At 44.3% G+C, this 26,517-nt stretch overlaps 1 protein-coding gene and 2 long non-coding RNA genes across 6 annotated transcripts in view; 1 reads left to right on the top strand and 2 right to left on the bottom strand.

The window, feature by feature from the left end:
* Nucleotides 1–26,094, bottom strand: part of PDLIM1 (PDZ and LIM domain 1) — a 56,868-nt gene extending 30,774 nt beyond the window's left edge. The window contains exons 1-3 of one of the 4 annotated variants that reach the window (XM_001099155.5): nt 25,761–26,094; nt 3,626–3,777; nt 1,002–1,089 (exon numbers count right to left, since the gene is read on the bottom strand). In XM_001099155.5, coding sequence (XP_001099155.2) covers nt 1,002–1,089; nt 3,626–3,777; nt 25,761–25,856 — 336 coding nt within the window. In that variant the 5' untranslated portion in view covers nt 25,857–26,094. Of the gene's footprint in view, nt 1–1,001; nt 1,090–3,625; nt 3,800–12,528; nt 12,691–21,075; nt 21,177–25,760 lie in introns of those variants that run through there. The other 3 variants (XM_077946850.1, XM_077946848.1, XM_077946849.1) reach the window with 3 other exon arrangements.
* On the top strand, nt 7,977–12,583 carry LOC144331218 (uncharacterized). Its single transcript, XR_013398188.1, has 2 exons — nt 7,977–8,039; nt 11,596–12,583. It is a non-coding gene; the product is annotated as an uncharacterized LOC144331218 (long non-coding RNA).
* Nucleotides 14,955–16,328, bottom strand: LOC144331219 (uncharacterized). The gene is made up of 2 exons (XR_013398189.1): nt 16,041–16,328; nt 14,955–15,580 (listed from the first exon to the last, which is right to left on the bottom strand). It is a non-coding gene; the product is annotated as an uncharacterized LOC144331219 (long non-coding RNA).
* Nucleotides 26,095–26,517: the final 423 nt, after the last annotated feature.

Raw genomic sequence — 26,517 nt, forward strand, 5'->3', positions numbered from 1 at the left:
ATTTTAATTATATCTTAATTCACCATAAACACTAAATAGTATCCCCAATTTCAAAAAATAAATTAAATTTCAAATCTTCAACTTGGGTCAAATGCATAACCATCACAAACCAGTCTAAAATTTTCAAAAGGCATTATCAACATACTAGTTTATCATTACTAATTCATTAATGTATCCAACAGACACATACTTTATGACAAGTAGCATGTTGGGTGTGAGGAATTTTACAAAAGATGTTCTAAACATCTCTAAGTTTGTCTCTTATTTCAAAAACAATACCCATGCATGCAGATGTGTAGAAGACACACATAAGGCAGAAAGAAATAAAATCATATAATCTAACTTCTGAGAGATGTATTCACAAATATGGGATCTTAGGGCAGTCTACTGTCCTGAGAAATTCTGTCTGGGTGACAAATTGTGTACTACATACTGCTTTTTTTATATTAATTGCCACTTTGTTTTAGTAATTTTAAAGTCTCACTAGAAGTTTCACTGTAACAAAAATAGAGATTTCCACTCCATGGCTCACAGAAACATAACAGGGGCATAAGGTGGGGAGAAGCAGGGCTTCCTATTACATATCCCCCGATTTCTTCCAGGCTCTAGGCCTCCAGACCTAAACTTATTTCCATCTCTGTCATGATTCATTTGTTGCTAAAATCCATAACGAGCTGAATAGCTCCTTGACTTCACTGTGATCCTGCCAACCCTTCCCACGCAGGAAGGCTTCCACCGGCTTCCCTTATCGCCTTCCGACCCCCTGCTTCCAGCCGAGGACACAGCGTCACTGCCCTGGGATTTTCCAGCCCTTTCCTCCTGCAGTTCCCTTACGGGAAGAACTGAACAAGAGCCAGATACCAGCAGTGACAGTGCAGGGCTCTCCCTGTGGTCTCATCCTCAGGTCTCCAGGGCAGGAAAAACAGGAATGTGCTGAGCAGTGTCAGAAATGGCAAACTGCTGGGTGGTGAGAGTAGTGGCAATGGTGAGCAAGAACTTACCTGGGGTTCAGAGGCTAAATTCATCTTGTATGGATGACGCTTCCCCCCTTCCTCCGTCACCAGAGGAGACCAGACTTTATGTTCAGATCTACAACAGATTAACAAAGCTGCTGTTTCACTCATGCAAAATAAATAATACATACCAAAGACAAACTGGAAAAATGCCCCCTCTTTCCTGCACCAGACTCTGAACTAGCACCCTCCCATCAGCCCTACCTTCCATTTGCCACCTGGTTGATCTTTTAAACACCCCCATCTGTTAACATTCATAGCTGATGCCTCCCAACACTTTGAGAGGCCAAGGTGGGTGAATCACTTGAGGTCTGGAGTTCGACATCAGCCCGGCCAACATGGTGAAACCCCATCTCCACTAAAAATACAAAAATTAGCCGGGTGTGGTGGCATTAGCCTGTAATCCCAGCTACTCGGGAGGCTGAAGCAGGAGAATCGCTTAAACCCAGGAGGCAGAGTTTGCAGTGAGCCCAGAGAGTGCTACTGCACTTCAGCCTGAGTGACAGAGCGACTCCATCTCAAAAAAGAAAAAAAAAAAAAAAAAGAGAGAGAAGAATGCCCCTCTTTTGTGCTTATAGACAATTTTCTTTGTACCAATCACAGAGCAATGATTTTACTTTAGTCTCAGTTTTCATTAGTGTAGTTGTTTCCTCTCTTGCAGGTAGAAAATATTTATACTTATCTTTACTTATTTTATTTTATTTATTAATTAATTAATTTATTTATTTATTTTTTGAGACAGAGTCTCGCTCTGTCGCCCAGGCTGGAGTGCAATGAATGGCATGATCTCAACTAACTGCACCTCCCAGGCTCAAGCAATTCTCCCACCTCAGCCTCCCGAGTAGCTGGGATTATAGACACCTGCCATCATCCCTGGCTAATTTTTTTGTATTTTTGTAGAAACAGGGTTTCACCATGTTGGTCAGGCTGGTCTTGAACTCCTGACCTCAGGTGATCCACTCGCCTTGGCCTCCCAAAGTGCTGGGATTACAGGCATAAGCCACCACACCTGGCCATACTTAACTTTATATTTGTCAAAATGTCTGTGCCAGATATATGCAAGATGTCCCTGTTTAACATGTCAGCAAATAAATTTAAAAATCAATTAATCAATCAATGAAAGAATGTCCTGAACTCAGGCTTGAAGGAGAAGATTTGGACTAAGATAGAAACGGAGATGAGAATGAAGGGCAGATGTGCTTTGGAGGGGGTAGTAATAACACGGTGTACCTTTCATGGGGTAGGTCTCTGAAATGTACAAAATATTTTGAGATACCAGTCCTGTGCCACAAGGCAAAAAAAAAAAAAAAAAAAAAGCAAAAAACATACTTCACAGATGAGAATGTAAGCAAAGGGTTCATGACAAAGAGCTATGGCAGCTAAGGTTAGTGAAATAACAGATGATCAGAATGAAACATCTGAATCTGATGCAGTAGAAAATAGGGAGCCACTGAGGGTTGAACCAAATCACTTCTGAAATCCTGCCTTTGCAGGGCATGTTCCAAGGCTAAATGAAAGAAGAATGGAAATTCTACCCTAATTACAGCTCCCGAGGTACTGTCCTCACTCATCCTTTTATCCCCAGCACTCCCTGCTTGTCGTGTACTTAAAGTTACACTCAGCACTCTGCTGCTAATGTGTTGAAGCTTTTCTCTGTTATAGAAATCTCCTGGCATGGTACCCACTGCTCACTGCTCAGTACAGTGCAGTAGGAGCAGCATCCTAAGGACATTTTTTTTTTTCTTGAGACAGAGTTTCGCTCTGTTGCCCAGGCTGGAGTGCAGTGGTGCCATCTCGGCTCACTGCAACCTCCGCCTCCTGGGTTCAAGTGATTCTCCTGCCTCAGCCACCCAAGTAGCTGGAACTACAGGCGCCTGCCACCACGCCCTGCTAATTTTCTAATTTTTAGTGGAGATACGGTTTCACCGTGTTGACCAGGCTGGTCTCAAACTCCAAACCTCAAGTGATCTGCCTGCCTTGGCCTCCCAAAGTGCTGGAATTACAGGCAGAGCCACCGCACCTGGCCAGGACATTTTACTTACTCAAAATTTTGGTTAGTTAAGTTGAATCAAATGAAAATGCAGATATCTTACTGAAAGAAGCCCACATCATAAGAAGCACTGTGAAAATTAGAGGTGGGCTGGGCATGGTGGCTCACACCTGTAATTCTAGCACTTTGGGAGGCCAAGTCAGGTGGATCACCTGAGGTCAGGAGTTTGAGGCCAGCCTGGCCAACATGGTGAAACTCCATCTCTACAAAAAATACAAAAATTAGCTGGCTGTGGTGGTGCAAATCCATAATCCCAGCTACTCGGGAGGCTAAGGCAGGAGAATCACTTGAACCCGGGAGGCAGAGGTTGCAGTGAGCCGAGATTGCACCACTGCACTCCAGCCTGGGCAACAGAGTAAGAATCCGTCTCAAAAAAAAAAAAAAAAAAGAGGGGAAATAAACAATCTGAAGTTCAAATTCCACAGATCTTTTGGCATGCCTATAGTATATACACAGCACTGAGCTAGAAGGTCTGGGGGATTCTGAGATAGGAAAAACAGTCCCTGCCCACAAACAGCTTCTACTCAATCAGAAATGAACAAAACGTTTCCATAGGCTTCACCTGGCGACAGTGAGAGTCATGTTGTCTGTGCAGCCTTTGATTCTGTTCTGAGCTTCCAAGTGCGTCATATTGCTAGTACTTTCCCCATCAATGGCTGTGATTACATCTCCGATACATAAATTAGCTAGAGCCGCCTTGCTTCCAGGAGTGACCTAGAAAAAAGGGGAGAGCAGGCTAGTTACTATTTGTCTCCAAACCACTAAGTTATCACCAACTATTCACTGATATGGAGCAAAGCCCTGAAAAACAAAAGAGGGCTGAAATCATAAGCTTAAATAATAACAATCATTTATATTATGTTATCATTGACAAAGAGTGCTTTTCTAATGTGATCTCATTGTATCCTTATAGCAACCTCGTGAGAAAGGAGGACAAATAGCAGTCCCCATTTCCAAGACAAGGAACTGAGGCTTAGAAAGACCTATGGCTTACCCAGGATCACCCAACTAGTATATTATTATATTACTAGTCCTCCAATTAGTGTATTACTGAGCCAGGACACAAACCCTGAACAGATCTGATGTCCTTCCCACTGAACCATGTCTGCTTCCTTAAAATTAGTTAACAATTACATTTTTAAAAAACCACAATTTAGAGAACATTATATACTATAACACCGTTTCTTTAAAAATCTTAATGTTATATATACAAAAGAAAGTAGAAACACTGCACACTAAATTGTTCACAGTTATACAGTTTTGCAATGTTTTTTACAATAATATTGAATTACTTTTTAATTTAAAAAAGTATTGGCCAGGCATGGTGGCTCACACCTGTAATCCCCAGCACTTTGGGAGGCCAAGGCAGGCGGATCACCTGAGGTCGGGAGCTCAAGACCAGCCTGGCCAACATGGTGAAACCCTGTCTCTACCAAAAATACAAAAAAATTAGCCAGGTGTGATCTCAGCTACTCAGGAGGCTGAGGCAGGAGGATCGCTTGAACCCGGAAGGTGGAAGTTGCAGTGAGCCAAGATCACACCTCTGTACTCCAGCATGGGCAACAGAGTGAGATTTTGTCTCAAAAAATAATAATAAAATTAAAATTAAAAAAATAAAAAATTGTTAAAAGCAATCAAGGATATCCTAAAGTATGGTAGTATAGGTTTATACTGGTTTAATCTCCCAAAATGACCAGGGTCATTCCATATAGGCAGCTGGTTTTCTGCAGACTGATGCTTCTAAAACCAGTGGTTCCAAACTGACAGATCACTGATGCTTGGGGGAAGCCAATCAATTACTGCAATAGGTCCTTAAATTCACCTGCCTACAGAGCAATACATGTGGACTCAATACATATCACATCTCCTACACTGATGGACAACTATTTTTCAAGTGAATATAGATGCTATTAAAATGAACAAGATCCAAACTCATTTTGAAATAGTACTCACAGACCAATGGAACAGAACAGAGGCCTCAGAAATAATACCACACATCTACAGCCATCTGATCTTTGACAAACCTGAGAGAAACAAGAAATGGGGAAAGGATTCCCTATTTAATAAATGGTGCTGGGAAAATTGGCTAGCCATAAGTAGAAAGCTGAGACTGGATCCTTTCCTTACTCCTTATACGAAAATTAATTCAAGATGGATTAGAGACTTAAATGTTAGACCTAATACCATAAAAACCCTAGAGGAAAACCTAGGTAGTACCATTCAGGACATAGGCATGGGCAAAGACTTCATGTCTAAAACACCAAAAGCAATGGCAGCAAAAGCCAAAATTGACAAATGGGATCTAATTAAACTAAAGAGCTTCTGCACAGCAAAAGAAACTACCATCAGAGTGAACAGGCAACCTACAGAATGGGAGAAAGGGCTAATATCCAGAACCTACAAAGAACTCAAACAAATTTACAAGAAAAAAACAAACAACCCCATCAAAAAGTGGGCAAAGGATATGAACAGACATTTCTCAAAAGAAGACATTCATACAGCCAACAGACACATGAAAAAATGCTCATCATCACTGGCCATCAGAGAAATGCAAATCAAAACCACAATGAGATACCATCTCACACCAGTTAGAATGGCAATCATTAAAAAGTCAGGAAACAACAGGTGCTGGAGAGGATGTGGAGAAATAGGAACACTTTTACACTGTTGGTGGGACTGTAAACTAGTTCAACCATTATGGAAAACAGTATGGCGATTCCTCAAGGATCTAGAACTAGATGTACCATATGACCCAGCCATCCCATTACTGGGTATATACCCAAAGGATTATAAATCATGCTGCTATAAAGACACATGCACACGTATGTTTATTGTGGCACTATTCACAATAGCAAAGACTTGGAATCAACCCAAATGTCCATCAGTGACAGACTGGATTAAGAAAATGTGGCACATATACACCATGGAATACTATGCAGCCATAAAAAAGGATGAGTTTGTGTCCTTTGTAGGGACATGGATGCAGCTGGAAACCATCATTCTTAGCAAACTATCACAAGAACAGAAAACCAAACACTGCATGTTCTCACTCATAGGTGGGAACTGAACAATGAGATCACTTGGACTCGGGAAGGGGGACATCACACACCAGGGCCTATCATGGGGAGGGGGGAGGGGGGAGGGATTGCATTGGGAGTTATACCTGATGTAAATGACGAGTTGATGGGTGCTGACGAGTTGATGGGTGCAGCACAGCAACATGGCACAAGTATACATATGTAACAAACCTGCACGTTATGCACATGTACCCTAGAACTTAAAGTATAATAATAATAATAAATTAATTTAAAAAAAAAAAAAAAAAAGGCCGGGCGCGGTGGCTCAAGCCTGTAATCCCAGCACTTTGGGAGGCCGAGACGGGCGGATCACAAGGTCAGGAGATCGAGACCATCCTGGCTAACATGGTGAAACCCCGTCTCTACTAAAAATACAAAAAACTAGCCGGGCGAGGTGGTGGGCGCCTGTAGTCCCAGCTACTCGGGAGGCTGAGGCAGGAGAATGGCGTGAACCCGGGAGGCGGAGCTTGCAGTGAGCTGAGATCCGGCCACTGCACTCCAGCCTGGGCGACAGAGCGAGACTCCGTCTCAAAAAAAAAAAAAAAAAAAAAAAAAAAGAAATAGTACTCACCTCGGAGTACTATTTCTAACCGAGGTATTTGGTTAGATTTTCTAAACTAAGGTATACTAAAAATATTACTGTCATCATCCCAGGGTAAGTCCACAACTTTTTTTTTCCACATTACAAGACCTTCCTGGATGGGAATTCCAAGCCCGCAGGAGCAGGGTGGCAGTAACACCCCAGGCTCCCAGTGCCCACAGGGCTCTGGCCACCCTTTGGAGAAGGCCCTTGACTCTCGGGATCCAGTTGAAAAAGATCTTATGAACACCTGGGTGTCTCCTTATGGCTGAACCACAGGTAACAGGTTCTTCAAGGCACCAAACCAGGACACACAAGTTAGGCCCTAAACCTCAGTATCTGATGCAGTTTTTAGCAGCTACAGTTTCCAATTAGCCCTCAGCGCAGCTAGTGTGGTGCTGCTATTATGGTGCATTCCCCATCAGCACCCTGACCCCATAAAATGAGGACAAGACAAGCTGATCCTTGAGGTCCCTTCTGGCCCGCACATTCTATGACTTTATCAGGCAAAACTCTCCTGGAATGTGGCAGGATATGGAAACCAGTACCGAGATCCTGACCTCCTAACCTTCCTTTCTGGCTTTCCCATCATTTGTTTACCAGAGATCTGGGTTTTAGGAAATGAAAGCAGCCTCTTGATTCAAGGTTCAGATCTTCCCCTCATCCAGCCACTGGGACAGGACTTTTTATCCAGGCAAGCACAGGCCGCTCTCATTTCAGTGAACAATAGAGAGTTAGCTTCTGAGTCATCCAGTGCGTGCAATTAAAAAAAAAAAAAAAATCCTCCATTTTCTGACCTATTGTCCTGAGAAGATTGATCTGGTGCATCCTCATATACATTTCACTGTTACTAAAGGACAACGTAGGCTTATTTTTTAAATGGCCCTAAGCATCACTTTATTTGGGATTGGCAAGGGTTCTTGATGGGCAAACTCTAACTCCAAGGAGAGTAACCTGAATCAAGGAGAATAATGCCTGATGGAACTCACTTATCATGGCTAAATCTAGCAGTTTCAAAGAGCAGTCCCCTTAGGACGAAATCCAAAATCTTTAACAAGGCCGCTAAAGCCAGTGCCTCCCTCCCCAGCCGCATCATGCCTCTTCCCCACTGGGCTCCAGCTACAGGGTCTCAGGACTTTCACACCTGCTTTTACCTCGGCCCGATTAACTTCTCATCTTCCAGGTGTCTGTGTAAACAACCCTTCTTCTCAAAGAGGCCTTCCCTCAACGTCCAATCTAAGCTATACCCCCACAGTCTTTTTTTTTTTTTTTTTTTTTTTTGAGACTGAGTTTCATTCTTGTTGCCAGGCTGGAGTGCAGTGGCGCAATCTCAGCTCACTGCAACCTCCACCTCCCGGGTTCAAGCGATTCTCCTGTCTCAGCCTCCTGAGTAGCTGGCATTACAGGCTACGCCACCATGCCCAGCTAATTTTTTACATTTTTAGAAGAGATAGGGTTTTTCCACCATGTTGGCCAGGCTGGTCTCAAACTCCTGACCTCAGGTGATCCACCCACCTAGGCCTCCCAAGTGCCGAGATTACAGGCATGAGCCACCACTCCCAGTCATCCTTTTAATATACTTGGTTCTTCCTCATGGCACTGGTCACTTTATGTTTCCAAACCTCCTTGGTGGGTTAGTTTGTTTAATGTTGAAAGGCCTACTCAGCAGTAAGGAGCATGAGGACAGGATTTTGTCTGCCTTCTGTGCTGTGATATTGCAAAAATTTTAACAGTGAGAAAATTATGACAGTGAAAGAGATCTGGCCTAAGCAACTCCATCTTGCCTTTAATCTCCAAACTGTCCTTGATCATTCCTGGGCATCAGCAAAGCTAACTTTGGGAGAAATTTTAGTGTATAGTTTAAATGATGGTAGCACTTGCCAAAACTAAACTGTCTTTGAAAAACTAATGAAAGGCCACCAGGTTAGGAGGACGAGAGGGGCCTGAATTCTGCTAAGATGTAGGTATAGTTAAATGATTACCAGCCATTATTCCAGAGCTCACAATATTTGCAACTTCCCCAGTTACTCCTGTAAATAACACCCCTATTGTAGAACCTAAGACTGGCCTTTCACGATGTCCTTTCAGGCTTGTGCATTTCTGACTACCAGATGCCCCCCACCAACATGCAAACTCAACACACCATTTTCCATACCCCGGTGATGGCATGCCCAACCAATCAGCATTGACGTTCCCTAGCCCCCTGCCTGCCGAACTCCTAGCCTTCAACTTTCGTGGAGGCTGATTTGAGTAATAATAAAACTCAAGTCTTCCATTTAGTCAGCTCTATGTGTATTAAACTTTCTGTATCGCAAATCCTGTCTTGATAAATCAGCTCTATCTGGGCAATGGGCAAGAACCCATTGGGCAGTTACAGTATCCTCAGCACCCAATAACTGGAACATAGTAGGTGCTCAATAAATATCTGTATAATAAACAACTGGCTCTAAAACACCTAGTGTTGTTAAATATGTAATCAGGCTGCTTCTTTTTATCTTTAAAACGAGTTATTTCAAAAACATCAAAAATATTTTTATTTCAAAAATCAAATAATCATTTCCCTCTACATTGCTATCCTGAAGCATGACCACTCACAAAACTCAAATAATGAGATTGGAACTGGAGAGGTTGAGAAGATGAAAAAAAAGTTTCCTTTCACTTTTTTACACTGAACTGCTGAGAAGTCCAGAATGTCCAGCATTTGGTTCCAACTGTTTTGTGGGAGAGACATTTCTGCTAAGTATATCCCAACAGGTCCTGGACAAGCTAGAACCAGTCTTAGGAGCCCCAAGCCTGAGTAATTGAGGTCTGGTCATCCTATCTTTCAGTCTAATTTCTTTGTTGCTTTTTTTTTTAAAGCCAAACTGGTAAGATGCCAAAGGAAATCTCAGAAAGTCACAAGCAACATCAGATAGGACTTGAAAGAAATTACACATACAGATTAAGTTCACATTCTTTTATGAGATATCTTTTTTGGAGGAAAAAGTGGATTTAAACAAATTATGGGATTTGCCTTTCCAAAGCCCTTTCATATACAATCTCCTATTTGAGATAATAATATGATTACCTCACCACCAACATATTAGATAAACTTTACCATTGAGAAAATTGAGATTCAGAGAGATTATGAGGGGTTCAAGTTCACACAGCTAAAAGCTAAGTCTGAACTTGAAAGGCTCTCTCATTGCAAATTCCATTCCTTTTTGCTTTAGCACACCGCCACAAGCAGAGGCTCCAAACTCAACTGTCAAAGCCAAAAAAAAAAAAAAAGTCCAGGAGACTCATCTGCAGTGGCCTTCTACATAGGACCTGGAGTGTCACAAAGTCCTGCTGCTGGCTGAGTGCCTCCCCACCACGGGACAGTCACTCCCCCACCCTGTACTGATCTGGGGCCCAGTAACCCCACCCATTATAAAATTAACAAATCCTAACACAGAGTGACAAAGGTTACGAGACAGAAGGCCTGTGCCTCTAACACTGGATAGTTCCTGTCTTGAATGGTGGATTCCAATCCTTGCCAAACACTATAATCACAATCATAATCATAACGACAGCCATCAGTTAATGAGCGTTTAGGTACCAAGCATGACAAAGTCTTTAGCAAGGGTTAACTCACCAATATTCACGTGATGCTACCAGACAGGCAATGTTATCTGCATCATTACAGAAGAGGAAATGGAGGAACAGGGGTTAAGCAGTTTGCCTGAGGTTGCACAGCTGGTGAGCGGCAGGCCACAGCAGGCTCCAGAGTCCACCCACTTAACCAACTAGGCCACGTTATCTGTTCTAATTTCCTTCTGACCATCCAGTTCATCAGAACCAGCTCCTAATGGAGTCAGCTTCAATTTCTTAAAAAAAAAAAAAAAAAAACTTCTGGGCCAGACATGGTGGCTCATGACTATAATCCCAGCACTGTGGAAGACCAAGGTAAGTGGCTCGCCTTGAGCTCAGGAGTTCGAGACCAGCTTAGGCGACACGGCAAAACGCTGTCGCTACAAAATACAAAAAAATTTTGAGGGAGTGGTGGCACATGCCGGTAGTCCCAGGTACTCAGGAGGCTGAGGTGGGAGGATGGCTTGTGCCCAGGAGGTAGAGGCTGCAGCGAGCTGAGACTGTGTCACTGAACTCCAGCCTGGGTGATAGAGTGAGACTTTGTCTCAGAAAAAGAAAAAAAGCCGGGCGCGGTGGCTCAAGCCTGTAATCCCAGCACTTTGGGAGGCCAAGGCGGGTGGATCACGAGGTCAGGAGATCGAGACTATCCTGGCTAACATGGTGAAACCCCGTCTCTACTAAAAATACAAAAAACTAGCCGGGCGTCGTGGCGGGCGCCTGTAGTCTCAGCTACTTGGGAGGCTGAGGCGGGAGAATGGCGTGAACCCAGGAGGCGGAGCTTGCAGTGAGCCGAGATCACGCCACTGCACTCCAGCCTGGGAGACACAGCGAGACTCCGTCTCAAAAAAAAAAAAAAATTGTATACTCACCCCCATTTGTTCAATGAACATGCCATTCATTGCCAGCCTTCTTCGCCAGAGACCATACAACTAGATCACACAACTCTTGCTGCATAAGAATAAATGGGGACAGGAATGGTGGCTCAGGCCTGTAATCCTAGCACTTTGGGAGGCCAAGCACTTTTGGGAGGTCAGATGGCCAGATGGCAGGCAGATCACATGAGCTCAGGAGTTCAAGACCAGCCTGGCCAACATGGTGAAACCCCGTCTCTACTAAAAATACAAAAATTAGCCAGCTGTGGTGATGCACACCACCTGTAATCCCAATTACGCAGGGAGCTGAGACAGGAGAATTGCTTGAACCAGGGAGGCGGAAGTTGCCGTGAACCAAGATCGCACCACTGCACTCCAGCCTGGGAGACAGAGTAAGACTGTCTAAAAAAAAAAGAGCAAATGGGTTTAGGCACAATTTCCACTAATGAACAATCTACCATTTTCTGCTCAATTCATTCTTGTGTCCCTCACTTTTTGTCCCCACCAGCACCCCCAGGTAGATACTGCTTGTTTAGAGGCCAACACGTTCTCTACTCCAAGTTCATAATGCATCTTTAAGACCTGTCCACTGCTGCCAGTCCTGAGCACATAAGAAGGCTTTTGAAGTTTAATTGCACTTCTAACTGGTGTAAATAAAATAGGATGACGATGTAGCTCTCCCACTTTCTTCAACTTACATTTAAATAACTGCATACCTAAATGACACTACTATCATACAGAACTGGATGCATACCCATGACAAATAAAAAGATAACTCTCCTCCTCCATGATAATGGCATGTTTCCACTTCATCCATCCCCTGTTCCCTCCTTCTCTCTCTGTTCATTCACTTATCAGACATCCTTATGCACATTCTGAAAGACAGTGTAACTTGTTCATTAAGATGTGGTTTCTGGAGTCAGATGGTCAGGGTTCAAGTCCTGCCTCGCTTGTGAGCTAAGTGTCCTTGGGCAGGATATTTTATCTCTGTATAAACAAGGATGCACCAAGGATGAAAAGAATAGCTTTGATATCAGAAGCCTGTTGCAAGGATTACATGAGGCAATGTAGGCAGAGCCCCCACTGTCAGGGCTCCAGAAATGTAAGCTATTGTTTGTAGATTCCAGGAACCACACAAGGCACTGGAATGCAGCTGTGAAAAGGGTGGTGCCTGCCATCAAGAAGCTCACAACCTCCTGGGGGAGACAAGCATGTACAACAGCTGATGAGTGTTGTGCTAGAACCAACAAGGCAGTAGGAGCCTAAAGGTGGAATCACGGAACACTCCCTGGAGCAGGTGCTGCTTAAAACTGTGTAAAGCCACAAAAGGAAAAAAAGCAAAAGGAAAGAGCATGCCAAGTCTCAAGAAAGAAAGAAAAGAAAGAAAGAAAAGAAAGAAATGTAGCAAGTGAAGGGAGAGGACGGGGATGAGGCTGGAGATGTAAACACAGACTAGGAGACCAACAAAGAAGTTGAAATATAGCATCTGACATTGACTGCCCAGTTAACTGCCAAGAAACAACCACTGAGCCTTAGCTCTGCTGAGATTAAGCTGACTGCATTTGACAGATGCTCTCTAACAGCGGCTCAAAGCAGCAAACCCATTCAAGGGATCACCCGTTCGGCCTCTAGGTCAGCCATTCTGTGGCTGGCTTTCCCTAGTGGGTCTTTCAGAAGGCAGTCCTACTTAAAAATCACATGTTCTACTGACAGCTAGATGGGGTTCCTTTAACTCACTGGCTCAAGATTGAAACCTAGAGGCCCATGAAATGGACGCAGCCCGCAGTCTTCTTTTTTTCTTACATTTAAATTACATGCCAATATTCATATATCAGCAAATTTCACTCAAACCCCTAGATTCTCAGCTTCTTTTGAAAAATCAGAAAATCTGGCAATTCTGGGCCTAGATTCCCATATGGCAACAATCAGCACCAAATGAGGAGCCTCTGATCCTCTATATGAGACACATGCTCTCCATTTAGCCATAGGCTCTACTATGCTCTACTACCCCAGCCACAGAAACCCAGTACCTGTTAACATTTATCATCATTCTTGCAGCTATTAATTTTCTGACTACCTCACCTACTCAAAACTCACTTATTATGGTATATAAGTTTCTAGACATTTTTTCCCATTCTAATATATACATATGATTATACTTTATACCACCATATAACTACCTTCTTGACTCTTCTAATACAGTATGAGGAAAAAATAATTGAGTAGAGCTTGCTGGGTGAGGCAATTCAAACCTCAACTCTAATGCTTTTCCTCTCCACTGCCTTAAAGGATGTTAGTTTTTAGGGGAAACCATTTTGGAGGTCTGGTCCATCATCATTTGTTGATTCAACCAACATGCTGAGCTCTGTATGCTACACACTGGGCAGAGTCAGAGTTCACTGTGATTATTCAGGGGAGCAAAACATTGTCCCTGTGCTAAAAACGGTTTGGACTAGGGATTATAAGTTGCCTTCTGTAAAATTACTAAAGCAGAAATGAATGCAGCAAGAAAATATGATTCTAAAACAAGCCAAGCAACATTCTTATTTAATTCTCATAAGCAAAGAAACAGTGTTGGTGGGCAAAGACAAGACAGCAGAGATCCCATTGGGGGCCCACTGGGATTCAGAGATGAGGAAAAATATTATTTACCAGGCAACTTCCTGCTGCAAACAGGCCATATGCTTCAATTCTAGGCAACATAAACCCAATGCCAGCTTTTTTTTTTTTTTTTTTTTTGAGACAAAGTCTCGCTCTGTCACCGAGGCTGGAGTGCGGTGGCGTGATCTCGGCTCACTGCAACCTCCGCCTTCCAGATTCAAGCAATTCTCTATCTCAGCCTCCCGAGTAGCTGGGATTATAGGCAAGTGCCACCATGCCCGGCTAATTTTTGTATTTTTAGTAGAGACAGGGTTTCACCATCTTGGCCAGGCTGGTCTTGAACTCCTGACCTGTGACCCACCTGCCTCAGCCTCCCAAAGTGCTAGGATTACAGGCGTGAGCCACTGCGCCCGGCCCCAGCTTCTTAAAAGTTGCATTTTTTAAAATGTTCTTTTACATATATAACATACAGAATTTAACAAAAATGAGTAAGTATGAGCATATTAGTCCTTTTTAGTAAATTTTCTTTTAAAAAAAAAAAATTTTAGGCCAGGCATGGTGGCTCACACCTGTAATCCCAGCTCTTTGGGAGGCCAGGGTGGGTGGATCACTAGAGGTCAGGAGCTCAAGACCAGCCTGGCCAACATGGCAAAACCCCATCTCTACTAAAAATACAAAAAATTAGCCGGGTGGTGGCAGGTGCCTGTAATCCCAGCTACTCATGAGGCTGAGGCAGGAGAATCACTTGAACCTGGGAGGCAGAGGTTACAATGAGCCAAGATCACCCCACTGCACTCTAGCCTGGGCAACAGAGCGAGATTCCATCTCCAAAAAAAAAAAAAAAATTTAAAAAAAAACTCTTAGATTGCCTCCTAGCCCCTTGATACAAATGAGTTTGTGACCACTGACTCAGTTTAAAAGTTATAGAAAGCAGGATTATATGTAGAAATACTTTATGACTAGGATTACCAAACACCCTGATTTGCCCAAAACAGCAACCTATTTTCCCAGCTTAACTATCAAGACCACCCCATTTCATTCTCAGAAGTACTCCAGCCTGGATGATAAACGGTACTGCTGCCTTTTTGACAGAGGTGGGGGTTTTAACCAAATACTTGTCAAATGGTTTAAATGGTTCTAAGGCAGAGGTTTTTGTTTTATTTTTTTCTTTTTCTTGAGGGAAAAGCCGTGTCTATTCAGAAGGTTTATTTGTGGACAGGTCTACAGGTCAATTTCCTGACTCTTCATGGAACATTGTTAACCTTGCCCCTTGGAGTTGGCATCTAAACCTCATGCCAGAAATCAACCCCGCTCACTAACACTCAGCCAACTGTGATATTTGCAAGGATGAGGCAATGGTTTCCAAACAGGTTGGTCTTCAGATCCCATGGGGGCAGGGATTAAAAATATAGATAGAGCTCTACACCCCATCTCAGATCCACCAAAGATAGCCTATACAGTGAAATCCAAGAACCCATATATTTTTAAAGCTTCCCAGAAAATGTTAATGCTCATCAGGTTTGGAAACACCAAGGGAGATGATGACTATCTTTTCCCCTTAAACTCTCTCCCTGAGTGAATGTTAAAGTCAACAGGTAGAAAAAAAGTAATTAGACCCTAAAATCTGAGCTCCTCCAGAAACGCCTTCAAGGGCAGAACTTATACTCCTATAAAATACATAGAAAGTCCTTGAAAGGAGTATCCACTAGAACAGTATTTATCTATCTCGTACCAAAACAGACTTAAAAAAAAAAAAATAGGCCAGGCAGGGGTGGCTCATGCCCGTAATCCCAGCACTTTGGGAGGCCACAGCAGGAAGATTGCCTAAGCCCAGGAACTTGAAACTAGCCTGGGCAACATAGTGGGACCCTGTCTCTAAATAAATTAAAAATTAGCCAGGCATGCAGTCACAGCTACTCGAGGAGACTGAGGTGGGAGGATCGCTTAAGCTGGGAGGAGGTTGAGACTGCAGTTAGCTATGAGCACCACTACACTCCAGCTTGGGCGACAGAGCAGGACGCTGTCTCAAACAAAAAAATACAGCCCCTGTAATGTTGGTTAACACCCCTGAAAGTGCTATGCAAATGGAGCATTATATAAGTCATTTTGCTTTGTTTTTTTATTAAACAGAGATGGGGGTCTCGCTGTGTTGGCCAGGGTGGTCTTGAACTCCTGGCCTCAAGCAATCCTCACACCTCGGCCTTCCAAAGTGTTAGTTTCACAGGCATGAGCCACTGCGTCCATCCAGTAGAAGTATAATTAACTCCAAACAAGATTCTAAATAACTCGACGTGGGTCCTATTTTCCCTTGGCCAGAAAACTCACAGCTAAATGTAGTGTGCAATTACAGAACCAACTGATTCAAAGTTCCTGGCACTTCTCTCTCTTTCCTCTTCTATGTTCCAATTTTTTGTTAAATCTTATGTGTGTTCTTGTGTTTTAAATATTGTAAATATGTAAGTAAGTGAAAGACAAGCCTGCAAGTAAGTGAAAGAGACAGCCTAAATAATGATAGTATCAATAATAATAATATACAACTGGGATAGAGAAATGTGAGATTCAAGTTCAATCTCAATGCTACATGCCTTTAAGCATAATCTCCACTGATTTAATAGTTGTGTCGAGGTATCTGGGTACAAATTTAACAGTTTCTAAACTGGGGATAAAGCAGGACCCAGCCCTGTAGGATGCCATTTAGATGTGGAATTTGAACTCTCTTTAGTCAGAATCTTCTGACTCAGTATGTTTGTAGGCCGAGGCTGTGGCACAGACTTCACAGTCACATTATAGCTGCAGAAGCTGTATGCACTTATACAGGGTGACCTGAAAACATAAGACTGTTTCAAAATGTTCTTGGTTAGTCTATGACCATTTTCTCAGGGAAGTGAGGCAATAAAATAGGGTAGGTGCTTGTAGATAAGTTGTGCCTTAATCCAGCTTCACACTGTGCATGATGCAAAAAGAAGTTATTAGTGCTAAGGGGTGACAGTTCAAAGAGATGTGCTCCTCTCTCAGTCTGAAAGACCAACAACCATTTCTCAGATAGGAATACAATAAAACAGGTAGCCAAATAGAATACCCTGACTAAATTCTTAAGAAGTCATCGAGGCCAGGCGCGGTGGCTCATGCCGGTAATCCCAGCACTTTGGGAGGCTAAGATGGGCGGATCACTTGAAGTCAGGAGTTCAAGGCCTGTTCACCAACATGGTGAAACTCCATCTCTACTAAAAACACAAAAATAAGTCAGGTATGATGGCGCATGCTTGTAATCCCAGCTACTTGGGAGGCTGAGGTGGAAGGATCACTTGAACCCAGGAGATGGAGGTTGCAATGAGCCGAGATCATGCCACTGCACTCCAGCCCAGGCGACAGAGCGAGACTCCATCATGAAGTCATCAAGTTCCTCAAAAGTTTCCAAACAAGCTCCTATGAGCCCTATGTGCTTTTAAATAGCTCCAACAGCTACCACCCATAACCCAAAGCCTAAACACTCACTAAACCTTGAGGGAATTACTCTCTCTGACTCAGTATCTTCATTTGTCAAATGAAATTCATAATACATCAACCTCATCAGGTTGTTGGAAGGGTTAAATGAGACTGCGTTTGTAAAGAGTTCAGAACAATGCCTGGCATGTAATAAACACTCAATATACAGTAGCTACCATTAATATTTGTTTAATAGTACCACTAGGCTCTCTCTATATATCATATTAATCCTCACCACAACCTTTGAAGACAAGAGCTATTATTCCTACATTGCAAATGAGGACACTGAATTTTCAGGGGTTAACCTGTCCAAGAACATACAAGCTAGTAAATGGACAAGATAAGGTTTGAGCCAGATCTAGCAGATATCAAAAATGTATTTTTCCCTTGACATTAAGATATCTTTAATTCTTGATTTGTTACAGTAAAAATAAGGCAGAAAACACAAAGCAATGAAGTCCAAATAGTTCACTGCGATATAGTAATTTGGTTTTAGAAATGCTATGTGTATGGAAAAAGTCTGGAAATGTTTGCAGCCAGCTGTTCACTGTGTTTACCTCTGTAAAGTAAGATTGGGAAAGCCTTTTACCTTATGCTTTCTGTAGGTTTATATTGTCCGATCTTTTAAACAATTACACGGGCTTCTATGTAACCTTTACTGAAGGATGACATGTATACAGCACAAATGCTAACTATACAGCTGATTGAATTCTCACATATAGAACACACCCAAGGAAACAGCATGAGATAAAGAAACAGAACATTACCTGAACTGCTAAACCTCCCTGTGCCCGCTTTCTGTCACTGACCTCCTAGCAAAGGTCTGCCATGATCCTGAATGCTAACACTGTAGATTAATTCTGTCTAATTTTATGTAACTGGAATCACACAGTATTCACTCTTTACTCTTAGGTATGGCCTTTTTCTCTCAATGTGTGTGTGTATGTGTGTGTGTGTGTGTGTGTGTCTCCTCCGTGTCACTGTGCATAGTTGTAATTTCTTCATTCTTGTTGCTGTGATGTTTTATATTATATTATTACACCCACTACTTATCTATTCTATTGCTGTTAGACATGTGAATCGTTTCAAATTTGGGGCTATTATGAAAAGTGTTGCTTGGAAAATTCTCAAACTTGTCCTTTAGCACTCATGTGGACCCAGTTTCTATTGAGTATTTAACTAGGAGAACTGTTGGGTTATATGGTATGGGTATGTTCAGCTTCAGAAGCATAAGGATTTTTTATATTTTTTTTTAAAGAAATGAGTGCAAGCCGGGCACGGTGGCTCAAGCCTGTAATCCCAGCACTTTGGGAGGCTGAGACGGGCGGATCACAAGGTCAGGAGATCGAGACCATCCTGGCTAACACAGTGAAACCCCGTCTCTACTAAAAAATACAAAAAACTAGCCGGGCGAGGTGGCGGGCGCCTGTGGTCCCAGCTACTCCGGAGGCTGAGGCAGGAGAATGGCGGGAACCCGGGAGGCGGAGCTTGCAGTGAGCTGAGATCCGGCCACTGCAGTCCAGCCTGGGCAACAGAGCAAGACTCCGTCTCAAAAAAAAAAAAAAAAAAAAAAGAAATGAGTGCAAACTATTTGCTGTATCAACCACATTTAATCTATCTGTATGTTTTTTGTTTTTTTTTTAAGATGGAGTTTCGCTCTTGTTGCCCAGGCTGGAGTGCAGTGGCATGATTTCAGCTCACTGGAACCTCCACCTCCTGGGTTCAAGCGATTCTCCTGCCTCAGCCTCTTGAGCAGCTGGGACTACAGGTGCCTGCCACCACGCCCAGCTAATTTTTGAATTTTTAGTACAGACGGGGTTTCATCATGTTGGCCAGGCTGGCCTCAAACTCCTGACCTCAGGTGATTCACCCACCTTGGCCTCCCCAAGTGCTGGGATTACAGGCATGAGCCACCGTGCCTGGCCTCCGTATGCATTTTCAATATCTTTATCCAAACTAGGTCCTATCTATGTTCTTATTGTGTTATTTGATATGAATGGTCATGTCTGTAAAAAGTAGTCCCTGAGTCTTCAGTCAGGAATCTGGCCTCCTACAAGACCACTGTGTTCTTCAGAAAATCATTTTTAGTATTTATGGCATCTACCAAGGAGACAGTGTACTACATATGGGAAAGTACACCACAGAACTCAGCCACGGATGAGCAGCCTGATTTACCCAGGATGAGACTAACAACAGTATCCATAATCACACAGGGTGCTAACAGCCATACAATATTCCTTTTTTGTCTTAGGTTTCATGGGTATATTCGGTTTTGGACTTAGCTTGGCTACCGCAAGGTGGAACTGTTCATTGCCTGGTCATCTTCATCTACCATAAGAACCGTTCCCAAATGCCCTCCTACCCGCCACAAACCGGTCTTTCTCTAGCCAATCCTTCCACTCCTCTGCTCTTCTGTTCTTCACTGTCCAAGTGGGCATGGAACCTCATAACTGGACTATAAATTCTCCCAGGTGGGGCCATGACTTCCAGCTTTTCAGGGGGGGCAGCGAAGGGAGGTGCTGCTTTGTGAGGTGCTCTGAGCTGAGGTTCTAAGGCAACCGGAGAGCTACCACAGACAACCTCAGGGGCATGAGAGGCTCCAGGGTGTGGAGCCCAGGAGTGTCTCATCCCTCATGTTGAAGCCTGCACCACCCTTAGCACTTTTCAAAGCCGTGTGCTGGATTAACACCGTTAGCAATGAAATCTTGACAGTCATGGCTTATTAGGAGGCAGAACATAGTGGTTAAAGCTGGCCTGGAAGTGAGTCTGCCTGACTTCACTTCCCCGCTCTGCAATTGTCTAACTTTGTTTTCTGTGTCCCTCTGTCATGGGTTGTAGGGAATACAGAAGATAATGTAAGTGCATGCTTAGCACAGAGCAGGCACTCAAAAAATGTTAGCTGCTATTAATATATTACTATGGCATAGAGATTAAGACTACAGGCTTGGAAGCCGGACTCCCCAGCCAAACTCCAGCTCTACCACTCACTGGTATATGATGCAGGCTGTGTACTTAATGTCTCCACGCCTCAGTTCCCTCATCTGTAAAATGGGGATCTGAATCCTACCTCACAAAATACATGTGAAGATCACTGAATATATTATGGTCTTAGAATGGTGCCTGGCATATTAAAAGTCCTGTATATGTTTTAACTATGGTTATTATTGCAAGCAGATCAAATAAATATTTCTCACACAAATCTTTCAAATGTAAATGGATGCTGCTGTGATTAACAGAACACAAATTCATCTGAAACACTCCTGAATTCATAGTGTTTTCTAAATCAACTTATGATTGAAGGTACAACTAATGCCATGAGAGACTAGGACACTCTAACAATAAAAAAAAGTGGGCTCTTGGTTCATGCCTGTAATCCCAGCACTTTGGGAGACCAAGGTGGCAGGTCACTTGAGGCCAGGAGTTTGAGACCAGCCTGGTCAACATGGCGAAACCCCATCTCTACTAAAAATACAAAAATTAGCCACGCGTGGTGGCCCATGCCTGTGATCCCAGCTACTCAGGAGGCTGAGGCACAAGAATTGCTTGAACCCGGGAGGTGGAGGTTGCAGTGAGCCAAGATCACACCACTGCACTCTAGCCTGGGCGACAGAGCGAGACCCTGTCTCAAAAAAAAAAAAAAAAAGTACACTGTCATATTCAAAGGGTATGAAAACCTCTGGGTTTGCTTGCTTGTTTATTATTTTATCTTTACAGGGAATATTATTTTATCTTTATAGGGAACTGAACCCAAGAGAAGACATATGATTTTCCCACGATCACTCACCGAGGTGCTCAGGACTAGAACTCAGCTTGAGTCCCTGCCTTGGACATTGTACCAGGCCGCCAATTAAAGTCCTGGAAGCTTCCCCCAGGCTTTCCTCTGAGACCTACTGGAAGTAAAATAATCCTTTAAAAGTTAGTTTTCTAACACAACCACTTTTGCTCCAGTCTCTACTCTATCCTTTACAAGGAAGTTGAGTAGTAAGTTGGCCAGTGAGAAATTATGTAAATTCAAACAAATTACCTAACCTGTGGGCACCTGAGCTTTCCTATTTGCAAAAGGCAAAGAATGCTAGCTTTCCTCTCCTCTGTGGAGCAAGAGTAAGGCATGGCCTAAGAATGTGCCACTCCTATCCTGGTCCCAGCACACAGCAATTCCTTGGTGCTTTTCCCAGTCCTGGTCAGCCTAGGAGAATATGACCCAGATGGTTAGACGACACTGTCCTCTCAGTCATCTGCCTGGCTGCAATACCCTAAAGCCATTGTTCTTCCCTCTTACCTCCTCAAACAAACCAGCAAGGTTGGCATCAGGAGTTTGGGGAGGGGAGAGTATCTGGTCAGAGGGTGATAACGCAGTACGGGCTCAGGCATTCTCTTTGATTTGTCCTCTTCCCCCTCTCTCCTTAAGTCAACTGTGAGCAGCTGAAGTCGCTAATATTTCCCAGGTATCAACTTCACAGACTAAGGGCATGCAGCACAATGGCCATTAAAACATAATGAGCCTTTTTGGACATTTCTTGCTTTTCATAATTTGACAGACAAACCCTTCTCTTTCTATCTTTAGGACATGATGTAAAATCTATCTGAATCCGGAAATACCACTCTTAAAAATCAGAAATGACCCTCTGGCCACAGTATCCATTATTAAGCACCCCTTGGGATACTTGAGAAAAGGCATAAGCATTGCATGTGCCACAAAACCGCTCAGTTCTTAGCAAAGGGTTCCCCAGGACTCCAGAGACAAATGAGCAACTCCTCCAACTAAGGGCATCCCTTGATCTTGGCCTCACCCCTTCCTGTCTTTTATCAGTTGCTGGGAGAGAAAAACAGTCAACATAAACTGAGTTGCAATGTTGGCCTGAGTATTTCTCTGAAGGCTTCCCTTGAAAGTAACTAGAGGGAATAAGAAATAGGCATGGAAAATTTTTTTAATTAAAAAAAAAAAACACCTCAAGGAAATGGGCAAGTGTTGATTTGAAGCAGGAATTGACAGAAAAAAATATCAGAGAACAGTAGCAAATGTGTGGCCAGATCATCAGGGAACACAAGGCAAGAGCACTAAACAAGAGTATGGGTAAAAGAAGAAAGCTAGCCTATGTCCACTTAAAGTTGGAAATCTAGATTGAAATTTTAAGTTGATCACGATACTAGATGAAAACATTAAGGAGCTAAAGAAGCTGTTCACAGACACACACACACACACACACACACACACACACGTTCTGTATGAGTCTGTTCAGAAACAGGCAAAATTAAGCTATGGTATTTGGGATACCTCATTTAGGTGGTAAAACTAAGAAGAAAAGCAAGGATTACCATAGGTCAGGATAGCGTTACATTTAGGGAACTTTTGGTGCTACAATACTCTATTTCTTGACTTGGGTAGTGACTATACAGATGCTTGCTTTTTTTTTTTTTTTTTTTTTTTTTTTTTTTTGTTGTTGTTGAGACAGAGTCTCGCTTTGTCGCCCAGACTGGAGTGCAGTGGCCGGATCTCAGCTCACTGCAAGCTCCGCCTCCCGGGTTCACGCCATTCTCCTGCCTCAGCCTCCGGAGTAGCTGGGACTACAGACGCCCGCCACCTCGCCCGGCTAGGTTTTTGTATTTTTTAGTAGAGACGGGGTTTCACCGTGTTAGCCAGGATGGTCTCGATCTCCTGACCTTGTGATCCGCCCGTCTCGGCCTCCCAAAGTGCTGGGATTACAGGCTTGAGCCACCGCGCCCGGCCCACAGATGCTTGCTTTATAATCATTTGCTATGCATTTGTATTTTATGATATTTTTATTCCACAATAAAAAATAAGTTAAAAAATAAAAAAATTTCAAGTACATAAGATTAGCATTATATTAAGAAACTTTAGCAGTTTAGCAAAAGACTGGAGCCAATACCAGAATAATTCATGCAAGAGAAAGCAAACATGGTCATTTAAATAAAAGGCCCTCCTCTCCAAGCCTAATTTTATGGTTTGCTTTGGTGTGGAGGCTCAAAGTCTATCATATACAAAATCATACCAGCAAGCTGCCCAGGATGATAAATAATGTAGCATACCTACCAATCAGAAAGTGTGTACAGCTCTTTGTCAATGCTCACATTTCCTCACTATCACTATTTATGGAGCACTGTCACATACCTTAACTCACAGCCAGCGGCTGGTGCTATCCACACTGCAGATATATATATATATATATATATATATATATATATATATATATATATATATATATTTTTTTTTTTTTTTTTTTTTTTTTTAAGTAGCCTCAGACAGTGGAAGATTCACCCCAGGTACAGCTCAAGCAAGCAGACACTGGACCAGCACCAGATCTCAGATGGCCATCCCAGGGTCCCTTTATAACAATGACTTTCCCATTCCCATGAGGTGAACAGGCTCACAATTTTTCCATGTGTTAATAAGAAGCTGAAGAGAAACAAGTAAATTACTGTCAGTATGAAAAGGTTACCTCTTCTGAGTCACTTTCACTTTTCAATTAAAGCACCTGCCAAGGGCATTATAAAGATTAGCTTCCCTCACTAGACCATGAACACCTTGAGAATGGAGCTGTGCCCTCTCATTTCTGAAGAGTTTGTGTGGTTTCTGGAATATGATACCTGCTCATTAAACACGTGCACACGCCATCAATAAATAATATAAATAATAAATGAATTCATTAATATATGAAGGCAAAAACTGATGAATTCACAGTGTGGTGTTTTCCACCCCATTCCATCATTCATTCATGCATTAAGACTTTTAAAAGCAGCTAAAATGAAAGGCAGTAACTGCCCTTTTAACAGATTGCCAATACATCCTCCACTACTTAAAAAAGGGTTTCATGTCATATATAAATCTCAGAAGTGGAGAGGGCTGACAGGTTAATTATAGACACAAAGAACAGGGACAAATGGACTATGAGGTAAGCGAGTTGAAATGTGCAGAGGCAATGTCCTCCCTAGACAAGCATTTATTAATAAGCCTGCAAGGATTTACCCAGCCCGGCCAGGCACAGGTCTGCACCAAGCCTGGGGGCAATTTGGGGAACGCACAGTTCCTGCGCTTGAGGAATTAGGCTGGTGGCTGGAAAGTCAGTGTGTACCTTTGAGAATAATCAGAGATCTCTGTGGCACGAGGCAAACAGGTGGAAGACAAGGCCCAAAAACTGACCTGCCTACTCTTTTAGGGGGGTGAGATAGTCAGAGAAGATCTCCTCACTGGGCCAGGCCAACCCGGAAAGAAGCATGGGTAGGACTGTGGCTGGCAGACAAGTCAAGAGGAGGCCACCAATTCTTCTCCTGCAACTCCCACCAAACTCCTTCAGCTGCTGGAGGCAGGGGCTTGAGTCAAAAGGATCCATAAGGATCATTCCCTTCCTTCTCCACCCTTCCCCCAACCCCAAGCAAAAAGAAGGATGTTTAGAAGGCCTGGGAGACAAGCTGAAGGGCCCAAGAATGGAATGTGCCGCCTACAGGCAAGGAGTGGCCATGGTTGGACAAAAAGGGGACTTCTTTTTCTCCCTTTCCTCATTCGAGGAACTTATTGAGTCTCTTCTTGGTGCCCAAGCACTGAATGTGACATTTCTCAGTGGGACATCAACCTGTGTTTGGCCAGATTAAATGGCCAAAGCCCAGACCTCTGAACACTGAGTCTGGGTCTCCCTGGGGGTTTCACTTTATCAGGGGGGCAATGGTTCTGGTGGCCCCTGATACAACGTAAGTCCCTCTAAAGATCCGAGGCCCCTCTAAGATTTCAAGCACCACCACCCCACCCCAGGTGGAAACCCCATCCCAGTATCTACTCATGCCCTGAGAAAAAAGGGCTGGTGTGGGGAGGGGAAGGAGATAATCTGGGAATGCTAGGAAGAATGACGGCGGGGCCACGTTCCGCAGAGGGGAGAAGAATGAACAAGAGGGTTTACTTGAGTTTGTTTGTTGTGTTTATTTCCCAAATCCAGCACATTCTTCAAAAGGCATTCAAGGGGCGAGCCTCGGCCGTGGATCAAGTCCAAAGAGCGTGTTTCGGTTGTTTTTTTTTTTAGGTTAACCCCACTTATCCCCCACCCCAGTAAACTTCCCACCCACCCCACCTCACTTTCCAGGTCTTTCCTGTTGCGTTCGGCTGCACTGCGATTTGGGAAGAAGTGCCATCTCCCAGCGCCCCGGTCCCCTCGCTGGTCGACAAAGAACTAACACCCGCCCCGCCGCGCTTCCGGGGCCAAGGAACGAAAACTGCCTTCTTTTTTCTGGCATACACTGAGCGCGCCCGCAGCTGGTCGGCCAGCCCGGGAGCGCAGCCTCCGCGAAGGTGCGGCGGGGAGCGGCGGGGCCCGGGCGCTAGGAGAGCGCTCAACGAACAGCGCACCTGGACGCGCCCCGCGGCGGTCCCGACTCCGTCCCCGACAGCGCCAGCGGGGCCCCAGTCTCTGCACATCCCCTCCCAGAGCGCCCCGCTTCCACGCGCGTCCCAGCTGCTCTTACCCGGGAAATGGCGAGAGGCTGCTCGAAGTCCTTGCCGCCCACGAGGCGGAAGCCCCACGGCCCCGGGCCCTGGAGGACGATCTGCTGGGTGGTCATGGCGCGGCTGTGGCGGGCGACTACCTGCGGGGACAGACGGGCAGGACGCGCGGCACGGCTTACAGGGCTCCACCGGCAGCTGTCGTAGAAAGAGAAGCGCGGCGCGGGCCCGGGTAGCCTGGGGCTGGCGGGGGCAGGGCAACCGCTAGGGCCAGGGCGGGGTGGGCTCCGCCCAGGCCGCGTAGCCGCCCGCCGCCCTCCTCCCCGCCCGTCCTCCCGCCCGCAGCCGCTCCCCGCCCTGCGCGCCTGCCTAGGGGCCCCGGCCCAGAGTCCCGCCAAGAGAACGCGAGTCAGATGCGGGGCCGGGGCTCTCGGCAGCTCTGCCGGGGACCCCACAGCGCCTCCCTCCCTCCTGTACGCACGGCCGCACCGCGGCTCTCAGGCCCGGGGCGGGTGCTAGGTGAGAGGGAAGCGGGTCCCAACAGCGAGACAAACTCGCGCCTGGTGCTTTGTAAAACGAGAACTTTTGAAGTGCTGTGCCAAATCAGCCCTCTGAGGTCAGCTCCGGCTTCCCATTTGCTTTTTGTAATCGGTAATGATGTTTAAAAGGTGCTTTCGAATGATCTCATTTGATGCTGAGGCAACCCGGGCGTTTAGTCCCATTTTACAGATGAAGTAACTGAGTCTGCTCAGTAGATGAGAAGACTTGCCCGAGGCTACA

Source organism: Macaca mulatta, chromosome 9, assembly GCF_049350105.2.
Source record: "Macaca mulatta isolate MMU2019108-1 chromosome 9, T2T-MMU8v2.0, whole genome shotgun sequence".
Lineage (NCBI taxonomy): Eukaryota > Metazoa > Chordata > Mammalia > Primates > Cercopithecidae > Macaca > Macaca mulatta.